At 40.6% G+C, this 13,655-nt stretch overlaps 1 protein-coding gene across 1 annotated transcript in view; it reads left to right on the top strand.

The window, feature by feature from the left end:
• CCDC57 (coiled-coil domain containing 57) overlaps positions 1–13,655 on the top strand; it is a gene marked incomplete at both ends in the record, with an annotated part of 28,931 nt that overhangs the window by 105 nt on the left and 15,171 nt on the right. The window contains 10 exon segments of the mRNA XM_084218531.1: positions 1–297; positions 411–478; positions 2,997–3,168; positions 7,433–7,595; positions 8,568–8,702; positions 13,023–13,218; positions 13,221–13,252; positions 13,256–13,267; positions 13,271–13,285; positions 13,289–13,295. Of these exon segments, the coding sequence (XP_084074657.1) occupies positions 1–297; positions 411–478; positions 2,997–3,168; positions 7,433–7,595; positions 8,568–8,702; positions 13,023–13,218; positions 13,221–13,252; positions 13,256–13,267; positions 13,271–13,285; positions 13,289–13,295 (1,097 nt within the window).

Here is a 13,655-nt window from a genome sequence, read left to right on the forward strand (position 1 = left end):
CTGGGGCTGCTCGCCCCGCCCTGCCACACCGGGCGCGCCCTGGGTCCTATCGCCGCCGCGGCGACTCTCCCTCCGCTACAGGTTCTTCGGCGCACGGGCCCCGGCTGCGTGCAGCGTGGCTCCGCCGGCTCGGAGCGGGGCCCCGGGGCCTCACAAGGCATCAGCACGAGCTTTGCGCTGCTTGCGTAGAGTGCAACGCAGGGTTGGATCCTGCCGGCATGAATGTTGCACTAGCTCTCCGGAGGAACAGGACCTGAGCAGTGGACTTCAACTTATGAACGGATTTCTGCGGTTGAGGTTTGTTCTCTGCTGCCGTTTCTGTTTTCCCGGGAGCATTCACAGTTTCCTCATTGTCTACTCCCATGAGAATTACTCTTACGAGCTTCCTTGCTTAGTTGCTTTCTTCTTAGAAATTTGAGTGATATTGTGCATTCTGTAGACAACCGTCAGGCTTCCTTCCTTATCCCTTACCAAGGGAGTAAATATTATACTAGTCCCTGCAAATATGATTTCATAATATACTCCTCCTTTTATATCCAGATGGAATGAGCTTTCTGCACTAATCTCTTGTGACTCAGCTGGGATTCATACAAACGTTTTATTGTAAAACTGATGTGCTGATATTGCTGTGTAGCATCTATGAAAGTTGTGGTGGGATTCTTAAATGCACTACAGAAAGTAGCACTCCTATGGCTACCTGGGGCTTAGGAAATTCAGGAGTAGGTGGCTCCGTTCTTTTGTGTGCTTCTAGCACACAATCCATTATATAGGGGAGTGATGCCACACCTTAAATCCCATGTTTGGTTTTTGCTCTCTCATGACAAGACAAACATTGAGAGGCTGGAACATGGCCAGAGAAGGGCAACGGAGCTACAGAAGGGTCTACAGTACAGCTCTGTTGGACAGTAGCTGAGGGAGCTGGAGAGACTCAGCCTGGAGAAAAGGAGGCTCGGGACATCACTCTCTACAACTACCTGAAAGGAGATTGTACCAAGGTGAGCATCTGTCTCTTCTCCCAGGTAACAAGTGATAGAGCAAGAGGAAATGGCCTCAAGTTGTGCCAGGGCAGCTTTAGATTAGATATTAGGAAAAATCTCTTCTCCAAACAGGTTGCCAAGCATTGGAATGGCATGTCCAGGGAAGTGATAGAGTCACCATCCCTGGAGGTTAACAGCTGGACTCAATAATCTTGGAAAAAAAAATCTTAAATGACTCTATGATTCTTATAACCTATGTAGAGTTATTACACAGGGGTAGGATTCTAAGTAGGAGAGGACAGGTAGGATGCAATGTTGTCTTTTGAGAACTATGATATTGCACAGATTAGTAGCTTCCAATTTAAAACCTACTTGCTGAAATCATGTAATACCAAGGCAGAAACTGAAGCTCTTTTAATGACTTAGAAGTTTTTTCTTTTCCCTGCATATTATGTTTGCATTGGCTATTGGTTCAGTTTTGCTGAAGTATAGTACCCATTTGTACATGCTTAAGGATTCATTGCATTACTGTGTGAGGATGAGCAAGGCCATGTGCTTTATTTTGAGTAGATAACATACAGCCAATAAGACTGACACTGCTAATCTTAAAGACTAGTAAAACCAGTTTTTGACTGTCCACTATTATCTGAATTTAGGCCATTCACTTGCAGACTAGGTGTATTCAGATTTCAACATCAATCTCCGAATTGACATTGAGTAGACTGTAATCTTTTTTACTCACCATTAAAGTTTGTCTTTTTGGAACACTACTGAATCACTGGAAGTTATCAATTACTCATTTAGGAAACTAACAACATTTAACTACATGACTAGGGGCTGATTGAAGGTACATTGGAGAAGATGACAGCTAATTTGAAAGGGCAGCAGGGGTGAGGAAGGGTTGATAGGTTAGGCAATGGCTAATATAAGGATGCAAAGAGTGCCAGCAATCAGAATGGTGTAAGGATTTAGACATTCGCCTATTATGTGCTGATTCTGATGAGTGCCCTGAGGGGCCCACTGCACAATATAAATTATGCCAAGACTTGCACTATAATTTTTGTGTGTTCAGATATAGAAAATCATTTTAAGCTGGATTTCACCATTGTATTTTAAACCAGAGGTGATTCATATAAGTAAATGAAGTAAATCTCTTTAATAATTGCAGTATTCTTAAACTATAATTCTCTAAATGAAACTTGCTTTATTTCAAAAATCAAACTGTTAGTTCTGATTCTAATTTTCATTAATAGTTACTGGTGAAAATAAACCCCTTCTTTCTTTAACTGGCAGGGGCTAGGACACAATTCTTTTCTGATGACAAAAGGAAAATTATATAATGCTCTATCTTCTCTAAATTAGTACTTCAGATATCCTTTGGGTGCAGCATTCAAGTTTCTGGAAGGCAAAAGCAATTTATATGTTCAAGAAAAACAGAAAAGTGACAGAACATACAGGAAGTTTGCCTCATGACTTCCAGAGAAGCAAGTCATCTAGAGTGACTAAGGGAAAATCATGCTTTAGGCCTGCTGCCTGTTACATCTTCCTCTGTCTCACCTAGACAGGGTAAAGCAGTTTAGTTGATGGATACAGTTTTCAATAATTAAGTGCCAAGCTTTTAAAAGTTTTTCACATGATGCAGTGGGAGTTCAGAGAGGGCAGGAAGTTTGTTCATATCCGTTTAACGGCTGTACTTGAAAGGGGCAAAGAGTCTCCTTCCTGATCTGCACTAAGGAGAAATAGTTTAATAGTAAACGATTGGATAAACAAAATGTATAGGAAGACAAGTGAACGAGAGAGTGAGATCTGAGAGTATGGGACAAGTACTAGCTGTGTTTTGGGAGAAGGGGGTCTTACTAAACGAGACCGGGGCTGCAAAGGAGCGTGCCCGTGCTCTCACGAAGCAGGAAAGAGGCTGCTGTGTAAGAGTAGTGAGGACGGAACGGGGAGAAAGCGAGGAGGAGAGAATACGCTGCCGGCTTCCTGGAAGTGAATGCAATGCGAGGAACTGAGAAACAGGAGGGGAGACAGACGGGGACTGGCGCTGCCTCCGTGAGAGACGGCTGGAGCGGCAGCGGCCCCGGCCCCGCAGCGGCGGCGCCATGGAGACGGGCCCGCCCCCGGCACGGCCCCGCCCGCCGCGGCCTGGGCGGCCCGAGCGGCCTGCGGCTGGCAGCGGAGCGATGCGGAGGTTCGTGTCGTCAGGAGGGCAGTCGCGACTGGGCTTTTCCATCGGAAGGCAGTGCGGTCGCACGGCAAACCGTTGTGCCGCAGGTTGTCCTTCGGAGCCTCCGATGAGTCGCCTGCGCATCTCGCGCCCTTTTCTCTCTCTGGGGACCCTCTGTCTTTCTTTTCTGCACGCTTCCTGCTAAGTGCCCTCTCTTGTGTTGTCCCTGAGTCCAAAGCATTATCTTGCGCTCCTCTTACTGTCCACATCTAACGGGTTTGACCTCGACAGTCTGCCTGCCATCTGCTCTTCTGCCTCACAGCATCTGACCTTCAGAGCCCTCCGTGGAATCCTTCCTTGTGGGCTCTGCTTCCTGCCAGCCAGTTCCCTTGGCAGTGTTGTCTTTTGTCGACACTCGATTGTCTTTTCCTTCCTCTGTGCGCTTCAAATTTAGTTAATCTTTTTAACTGTGGTAGCTGCCTGATCCATTTGGAACAACTGTAGCTGAAAGTGTGATACTGAAAGCAGATCTTTCAGTGTTGCATGTTATAGGCAGGGAAGCAGTACTGTTCACGAATATCCATAATAGTGACTTTTTAAAAAGTCATCTACTTCTCCTTACCCAAATGAAGAAGATATTGCTTACACTATCTGTGCTCGGTCACGGGATTTGAACATTGCCGACAAGAATCAGAATATGAAGAGAATACCATATTTTAATTAACTTAGGGATAAATGTGAAATCTTGGCCAGCAAAATTGAAAGACCATCAGATCATTGTGTCCTGTAGCACAGTTTGTTCCTCAGTATACCTGGGAAGAGCAAACTCGAATTTTTTATACTTCTCACATCCAATGATCAGCGACTCATTTTTCGATCCTAGAGAACTGGAGTTGTGTAGATTGTTTGCGAAGAAAAATGTTATTTAAACAATAACATCCTTTAGCACAGAGATACTGCATAGCATTTTCTGGTCTGAAAATCTCTCATTTAAAGAGATTAAAGAGCCACTATTTGAAAGGCATGCTTGTCCGATTTGTTCTCTGCATCCCTATGCTTATTCAGAAGGGATTATCTGCAACCAGTGACACAGAATAATACTGTACAGTGAGAGAAGCTATATTTTCCCAAATCTCTGGAGACAGCTGAACAGAAATGGCAATTTTTTTAAAGCATCCATACTGCTTAAAAATGATGGGTTTTTTTCGTCTACAGAATTTATAATCAGATAAGAGGCAAATATGGAGAATAAACAACAGGAAGAGATGGATGTGAAGCAAGTAAAGGGTTTTGCATGTAAAAGCGCAGGCTCTGTTAACTAAAAGCAGAAAAATGTGACACAGCAGTTAATATTATTAATAAAAGAGAGGGCTGAACTGTGCCTTGACTCATCATACATATCTCGAAGAAAAGGTAAATATGTGTGCAGCTTGCAGGGTGGAGGGAATAAACACATTTCTTGTTCTGTCTGCACATAATTCTTGTTCAATGTAATTACCGTCTTCAGAAATAACAGTCTCTTTGGGATTATTGTCTGCTTAAAATGGTAACTGTTGTAAAATGCTGTAAACTGTGCTGGGTCCAACTACATTTATAATGTAGAGATGGCTGGGTAAGTTTTTAAGAATTTTTTTTAGTTATTGTGGGTGATCTGGTCAAGACCCTGGAATTCCTCAAAAATTACTAAATGATTGATGTTAATGTGGTGTGTATACAAATTAATTTAAAGCCAGTTTAGGAGTTTTACATAGAGCATATCCTTTGGGATTGGAAGGAAGAATTTGAGTCTCTTAAATCCAGCAATTGCCTCTTTGCCAGGCTGAGCTGGATACTGATCACAGTACAGCAGTCATTCTTCTGATCTGCCTTGCCCTTAAGGGTTTGGGGTGAACAAGGGAGGTGCAAAAATATATGTCTAGACTACACTGAGACAGCACTTCTGATGGACTTGGTTTGTATGCCTGAGTGCTGGCTATAGGATTCAGAGTACTTCAGGTGAAGTGTAAATTTAAAAGCAAAATCTAGCAGAATGTGAAAGTGAATATGCATTTAGCTGTTTGTTACTCTCCAGTTTTAGTTCAGAGTTTTGACTCTGTAGGTATTATATGATCAGTCTTATCTAATCAATTGCAACGGTCAGCTACACAAAACCCCTGTAATATAGAGTTGAAAGTAAATAGAAAGTTGCAGAACAGCACAATATCAATATAGGTTTGTTTGGCTGTGTGACAGGCGACAGCAAACCTGTTAAGTCTTTAAGGGATTAATGCAAAGCTTTAAAGGTTCATTGTATCATTAGAGAACTTACTGGTCTTGATAGCACTATCAGCTCCTCAGGTTTGTTTGAAATCTTGGCATTACTGGTATTCTTCCACTGGATTGCAAAAGATACTGTTTGGCTGATTTGTTCATTGAAGTTCCCCTTTGCTGTACAAGTCCTGTTAGGGGACCTACTGTAGACCAGTTTATAGGTTTCATTCAGCACAGTCTGATTCTTATTAGAATGGAGAAAGATTATGTGATGATTAAACTCTTCATACAGTGTTTGAAAGGTCTGAGACAATCCAGTGTTTCCATCAGTACTATTGTTCTAGTGTTATCTGTATGTTGCTCCCTTTGTAGGTAGTTCTTGCTGAATTTGATGTGGGAATTAAAAAAGAGAGAATGTGAGTTTCACAAGCAGACAATTGAAAAGGGTTAACTTAGTTCTGTCCCATGAAGTTCAGGTAACTGATTTTAACTGTTACCCTTTACTCACAGAATGAATGAGTGTATAATAATCTAAAGTCATTCCTGTGTGAAACATGTGAAAAGATGACTGTTGTTTTTGCTGTTTTCTTCCACCTATGTGGTGAACTAGGATAGCAGGAAGCATGGGTATTTTTGGTATGCATTCATAGTGACTGTTTTTTTCCCTATGCAACCAAGAACTGTGGATAGGTATTTGAAAGACCTCTGTCATCCTTCCAGGGCTAGTAATGAGGAATTCACCCTTCAAAAATCTCTGTATATACAGTGTTCACTAATCATCATCCAGCATTACTTGGATTGTTCCCTGATGTCCATGTCCACTTGCTTCAGTGGTGTTGTAATTGAAACCTTAATGATTTGACAAATTGAGTTATATAGGTAGAGGGGAAAAAACCCTCACTTGATACCATTGAGAAAAACAGACAAGCTTTCAGGAAGAGGGCTTGTAGAAGTTTGCTATATTTTTCCAGCTGTGTAGTAAAATTAATTATTTTTGCCTATAAACTTAACCTTTAGGGTAGCAAAAGGTTGCCTGGCCATTAGTGGTATCCATGGATTCCTGTATCTTGAATGTTGCACAACTAGAGTTTAGCTTCTGGTTTGGTTTACTTGTCTTGGATGTTCTTTACACAGGACACTGCTGTAATAATGGATCTAAAACCACTTTGTCCTATTGCAGTCTTGACTATAAAGATTGCATGACCTACTGCTGTTCACTCAGCAAGAACAAAAGAACCACAACTGCATGTATACTTATTAAATGTAAATGTTCCTTACTCTGTGTCATAAGAGTTTAAACTCTTATGGCACTTCAGAAGAAACCTTTGATCTTTGCAATTTTCTGACTTGAATTCTTGATTAGAGATTTCTAATACTGTTTCTAATACTTGCACCTTCTACCTCTTTCTACACTGTGTTTTCAACGTCTGTAAATGCAGCAGCCTTTTAGCCTAGAAAGTTTACCCTGACAATGCAGCAATTTTAATTCCTAACTCTTTTGTATCTCATTTCTGATATCAGCAACACAGAAACAGGCTCTGGGTGGAAGTACTGAGAGTAGTATTGATATTGAAGGGCAGTTAATGCCTCTTGACCTGAGGTGACCTCCAAAGCTGATTCTAAATACCCATACAGATGGACCCTCAGAGACTATTGAGCTCTATGCAATTAAAATGCTTTTGTTCAGTAAAATGTTAAGACCAGAATAGAACAAAATAAAGTCGATAATTAAAAAATTATCTTTTTAGATAATATAGATTAGATTAATTATAGATTAGATATATATTATAGATATAGAGATATTGAGATAAATAGCTAGCCAGCTAGATAGAGATAATATAGATTAGATTAATTATAGATTAGATCATTATAGATAATATAGATAGATAAAATAGAACAAGGAAAGAAGATGAGGACAATAAACAAAGCTGGAATAAACTAAACCAAACTAGACCCAAACAAACACACAAAAAATATCCACAAAACATCCTTAGTATTTGTTCTGCTGAAATCAACAGTTTTGCTCTGTGTATCATAGGTCGAAACAACAACTGTCTCTGGCAGCTGAGAGAGAATGGATTCTAAAACAGAGTAAAATGCAAGCAGAACTTAACTGGCAGCAGCTCTGTGAGAATACTGAATGTAATTGGTATCAGAAATCAGAGGATCCAACTCAAAGCCTATCTTCATCAAAAGAGGAGGTGAGAATTTCAAATTAACACTGTTTAAGAATCATCTATTGCATAGAGAGCTATGGAGTCTTCTCACCACAGTGTTTCTCAGGGAAATATGTCTAGCTTTCTTTCAAAAATCTGTAAAACAGTATTTCTGTATTGTGTACAGCAGTTCATCACATGTATTTTATCAGAAATCAGATTAATTTTCATGAACAATCTCTAATAGTTGCCTTTTCTCCCTTTCCATGTAATCAAGTTGGCTTGAGAACTGTTTTTCCTTTGCCATTGTAGCAAAAGAAGAAAGATGTCTCTTAGAGCAGCCTGAGGGCAGAAAGAATTTCAGATCACAGTACCACTTGAATTCCATCAAAGGAACAATATTAGTCCTGAAAAGCTCTCGGGTATTTTTGTGCGGAAAAATCCCCCTATTTTCTGTAGTGTTAAAACTTCAGCTTTGGAAAAAATAAATACATGTTTATTTTTTAGAGACTATTAGACAATGGTCTAACAATTCTCAATGCCCAGTTGCGCTGAACTCACAGGTACAGAGGAAACACTTCTTTCTGAAGTTCAGAATACTGGCATTTACTCTAGTGTTTTATTTTATCATTGTCTTTCCAAAATTATTCATAGGCATCAATAGCTGTAGCATGTGAACACATGAGAGAGACAAATCATAATTTTCCATTTTACATGAAGAACATAAGAAAATTATGCTAAATTATTTGTCTGTTAGGGCAGGTTTTGACAGAGACAAAAGGAATATGCTAAAGTCCCTGTGCTATGTTTTAAAGTATCCTTGATTTCCTTCTTTTTAACTTCCCTTTCCCTTTCCCTTTCCCTTTCCCTTTCCCTTTCCCTTTCCCTTTCCCTTTCCCTTTCCCTTTCCCTTTCCCTTTCCCTTTCCCTTTCCCTTCCTCACCTTTCCTTTTCTTTTATCCTGCTGTTCTTGAGCTACTGACATCCTCTGGCTCCTCTCCATTCCTTCCATCCCAAGTTCAAGCTGATCTACAGAAAACAGGCTACTGGTTGCATAAAGTGAAGAGTGCTCTTTCTGCTTTGACTGTTGAGAGAGAACAGACAATACAAGCATCGTTTAATCACAGTATTTCACCTGGAGGGGAGAAACAGGTTAGACAACACTTATTGTAGACATGGACAAATTCATTGTAAGATAACGATATTATGGGCCTTATTTCCACTGAGCTTACTGTAGGCAGTTCATATGTTTAACTCAAAATACAGGCATATCTGTCCTGGAATACACATAGATTAGGTGTCATGGGCTTAATTATGGCTCTCATTCATTACTCACTAGCAAAAGGAGCAAGCTGGATATAGACAGTTGCTCCAAAATGTGACAACGTACTGTACCACTGTGGCAATCAAATGGGAAGAATTCTGGAACCTCATTCCTGAGGTTCTGTGCAGTTCAGGGTAGATTTTAAAGTTGAAAAGTTAAGATTTTAAGGCAATGTTCCAAAATTATTTTTAATGTCTTGTATTTGAGTATCACTAGCTAGTTTTCCTTTCATTGCTACCTCGTAAATTGCTTATATTTTAAAAAGACATTCAAAGTTGCAAATGTAATGCTGGTTTGAAATCATGCTGAAGGAGAATGCTTTAAGAGTAGAGAACTGCCTTTGGTAAAAGAGTGAAAGCAAAGTGTATGCTGCAGTGCACTCTGGGTGGCTAGAGATGCTCAACAGCGACCAGTTCAGAGCATGTTACCAGAGCTTGCTAAGAAAAAGCAGTGCTAAGCAAGCCTAGTAGTTCCTGAATGCAGAAAATATTGTATTCAGAAAGATACTGCCTGAAGACAATTTTTATTATTCATTAAAGTAGACTGCTAGCAAAAACTTGCTATGGAGCAAGTAGTTTTTCCAATTTTATTTCAAACTGGACTGATTTGCTAATTGATCATTGAGATGCCAAGAGAATCAGGGCTGGGCACAGTTTCTTCTTTATATTCTTATATTCTTCTTTCTACTCACTGTTCTCTTCAACTGTGGATGGCAAGACTGTCTTCATTGTCACTCTTTTCTTTTTGTGGTTAAAAAACTCTGGCTTTTGCACTTTTGGCATGTAGGATTAGCAGTACCAATCTTGGCAAAACCTTTTTGATCTTTTTCCTTTTTATGGGAAGGGCTGGTGTTTAAAAAAACTAAGTAACAAAATTTAAAAGCCTCTTATTCTAGTCTAGATCCTTTTCCATACAAAATGAAGTGTAAACAAACAGAAGAAGAAAACTGACCAAGACATTTGTGTCAATGAGTCCTCTTAAAGAAGGAATAGTACACTGGCTAGCCTCTGGTTCAGATGACTGATGCAAGAAAGATTAAAATTTAAATATACCCTAGTACACTATCTTCAGTATACAGGTCCTTTTCTTCAAATTGGTCTGAGACCCCAGCAGTGTGCTAGAAATGTTGAAGTAGTCATTCTTGGCCTTTCAATAAGCAACTGAGATGTGAAACACACCAGCCTGGAAAATCTTGCTTATAACTTATATTTTAGTATGACTTAGGTCATGTTTTTCTGACTACAGCATGCTAATAATATCATAAAACTGCACAGAAAATGAAAGAGTGTTTCAAGTAATTCTGGTTTATTAGGGTTTTTTAGGTCTTCTCTCTAGACCTATTTCCACTTACACAAATCTGGAATAGTTGTATTTCTGGTTTAAATGTGGTGGTTCATGTGTATATTGCAGGTTGAGATGAAGTCCAAAATTCACATCTGGGTGTTACATTGCTACCTACTGGAGCCTTTCCCTGACTCACCTTAAAAGCCTCAGAAAGACTGTTAAAGCAGAATAGTGATTATTCACATCTTCTGTGTAGCCTGTACTGTTAGGGCAGAAACAGTCACAAGAGAAAGAAACTGCAGGGCAGCTGTTGTCTTTATGCCAGGGAAATTTAATCTGAAAGCCATTAGCATTCCAGATGGGACTTTCAGATCACACTTGCAGAACAGACTTATGACTGGGAAGATAAGAGAGCTGAAGGAAGTGGGAGTGATGGAGAAGATGAGAACAGTAGTGTTTGAGGCTGTGCAAGGTGTAAATGTTGAGACTGTAGTATTTTGATGTATCTGAAGTCTTTTGACGGCATGTGTTAAGTACCGCATGGACTGCCGTGCTCTCTGAAGAGGCAAAACTGTTGCTTTGCAAGAATTTAAGGTTAGGGTTAAATATAAAGAAATGTTCACGGTGTCACTGTCCCTGGACATGTTTAAAACAAGACTGGATGTGGCACTCAGTGCCCTGGTTTAATTGATGAGGAGCTGTTAAGTCATAGGTTGGACTAGATGATCTTAAAGGTCTTTTCCAACCTAGTTCATTCTGTGATTCTGTGATTCTGTGATTCTGTGATTCTGTTTTAGCAACATGTTTATACAAATACTCTAAAGACATTTCATGGTCTTTTCCTTGTGAAAAACATTTGATCTGAACAGCTTGTGAAAGGATTTGTTTAGTGACTGTAGGAGTATTCCTCTATGCAATATTCCTCTATTGCATGGCTTTCTAATATTCCTGTATCAAATAGCATCTGCATTTCTTAAATGGATGACATATGCTTCTGTCAGTGAAAGAAGATTTCTAAATTCTATATTCTCTATTTGGATGAAACCACAGTTATAATACAATACCATTGATCAAACAAAACGATTAAAAATCTTTGCGGACACAGAATGAAGAAACAGCAAAAGTAAATAATATTGGGACCCTAATATCCTGGTCTTTATATGCCATTGGTCCTACTAGGTATTTTTTCCTGAAGGTTGTGCTGGAATTTCAGGTGACCAGGAAATATGTTTTCCAATCAATGCCGTGTTTTCTACATATTGTCCATTGTCCAGGTTATGTGGGTGTAGTCCATACACTTCTTCCCTTTTTTTGGCTTAGCAGAGGACGTCCAGCTTCTTTATGTTTGCCTGAGGTTAGGTTTTTGTTTCGTTTTGGTTTTGTTTGTTTGTATGTTTGGTTGATTCGTTGGGGTTTTTTTTTTTTCCCCGGGAATTTTCTTCCCATCTGTTAGCAGGGAGATGGTGAATGGACAGCGATGCAGAGACAAAAGACGCGGTCTTGGCATTGTAATGGTTCTGGGGGAGTGGGAGAAGCGGGGGGAGGGGGCAGAGTTATTCTGGCAGTTTCTTAGCTGGGGGTCGGTAGTCTTTGCCCTGTTGGGAGCAGAGACGGTCCCGTGGTTTTTTTTTCGCCTTGGACCTGTCCTGCGCAGCGGTTTTTTCAGCACTGCCGCGGAGCTCCGCCTGCTGCCGGCTTCTGAGTCTGCTGCTTGCAAGAGAGAAAGGGAGTCCCGGTGGCTCCATTGACTGGGACTTCGCGGGCTGCCAGCGCCGAGAGAGACCAGCACAGTCCCCCGTGGGTGCCTGGGGAAGCCGTTCCTTCCGCCCCCTCTCCCGGAACGGCTGCTTGGACGGCCCCCTGAAGCTGGAGCAGCACGTTGGCCGGACCTCTTCTCCGTTCGGTAGCGGGACATCACAGTAAAGCCTTGCCTCCCTTCCCAGCGTGTCCCGGCTGCAGTTAGCGATGCCGAAGACCGATCACTGCTGGCGTGGGTGCCTGGAGGAGTCAAACCCTTCTTCCCTTCCTCTCATCCGAGCCGCCATCACCACCGGGGAGGTCCCGATCTTGCAGCTGAAGCCGCGGCAGAGTCACCGCAGCCTACAGCGCCCCTTGTCGGTTGTCGTCGTAACTACACCAAAGGGGAAATGCTTGATGGGCGAGCAAAGGCTGTTAGTGGGTTTTCTTCTTGTCCTTGCTGTTGTTGTTCGTTTTATGTTGTTGGTTTTTTTTTAATATATATATCTATACATACACACACATATATGCATATATATATGTTTTATATAATATATATGTTTTATATATATACATCTAGTCTAGTAAAGAGCTGTTATTCTTTTTTCTATATCTTTGAGTGGGAGCCCTGTAATTTCGAATTCATAATAATCTGGAGGGAGGAGGTGATCTTTCCATTTCAGGGACATTCCCGTCTTCCTTGGGAAATATCTCTCTTTTAAACTAGAACAATGTTATTGTCAACAGATGATCTCCAATGACACTTCCAAGAATTTGACAGGTCAGAAAGGGAACTGCTTTTGAGCCCATAAGTTCCTTAAGGGGAGGGTTTACCTGCACATGGAAGAGAGATAAACCACATCTACAGAACAACAGTTATAAAACAGAGCTAGCTCTGGTGCCATGATCCTCTCCATGTGTACCTCATCCTATGATGTTCTCAGTACAGCACTTCTTTCCCAGGCAAATCCTCAATAAACAAACACATTTATTCTCCTTCTATGGTACTTTTCACCCACAAATGTTCATGGGTTGAAAGTATTAGGATCTCTGTGTATGGTTGTGTGGAGAGAGTATATGTCGCCTATTAATGAAGGGTTCTTTTTGTCTTGTACTTTTTTTTCCAGATATTTCAGTATGATGATGAAAGTTCTCTGTGTAAATATATCCCTGCTTTGGAAATAAAAAAGCTGCATGAACAGAATGCCAGCCTTCGGGCTGCTATTGCACAAATGAGGAAAGAAATGGAGAGTCTTGATGAGCAGATGTTGTCTTCTCTTCCTCAAACAGAAGACAGACAACTTGCAGAGCAAGGTGAAATTCTTGACAAAAAACTTTAAATTCAGTTAAGGAAGTTTAAGAGTCACGGTCATAACCTATGAAGGCTCCCTAATCCATGAGTGTGTAAAAATTGTTATTTGATTGCACTGTACACAAGAACACAGTAGTCTGATATTCTGTTTACAAATTACTACAAAACAATTATGAGTGAAAAGAAATACACACACACACACTCACACACACACTCACAACGCGCGCTATAAGTCACTACAAAATTACCACTAGAAAAGCAATCATGTATATATTTTGCAAGAGTAAAGCAATTATATGTATATTACAGAATTCCTGATAGTGAAGTCAGTATGTAAAATCACAAAATGGCTTGAATTGGAAGGGATCTTTAAAGATCTCCTAATCCAAACCCCCTGCCATGGGGGTTTACAGTCCATTTACAGTATATCTACTGAAGTGGTGTACAA

The sequence above is a fragment of the Fringilla coelebs genome (genome assembly GCF_963513975.1).
Source record: "Fringilla coelebs genome assembly, chromosome: 19".
In the NCBI taxonomy this organism is placed as follows: domain Eukaryota; kingdom Metazoa; phylum Chordata; class Aves; order Passeriformes; family Fringillidae; genus Fringilla; species Fringilla coelebs.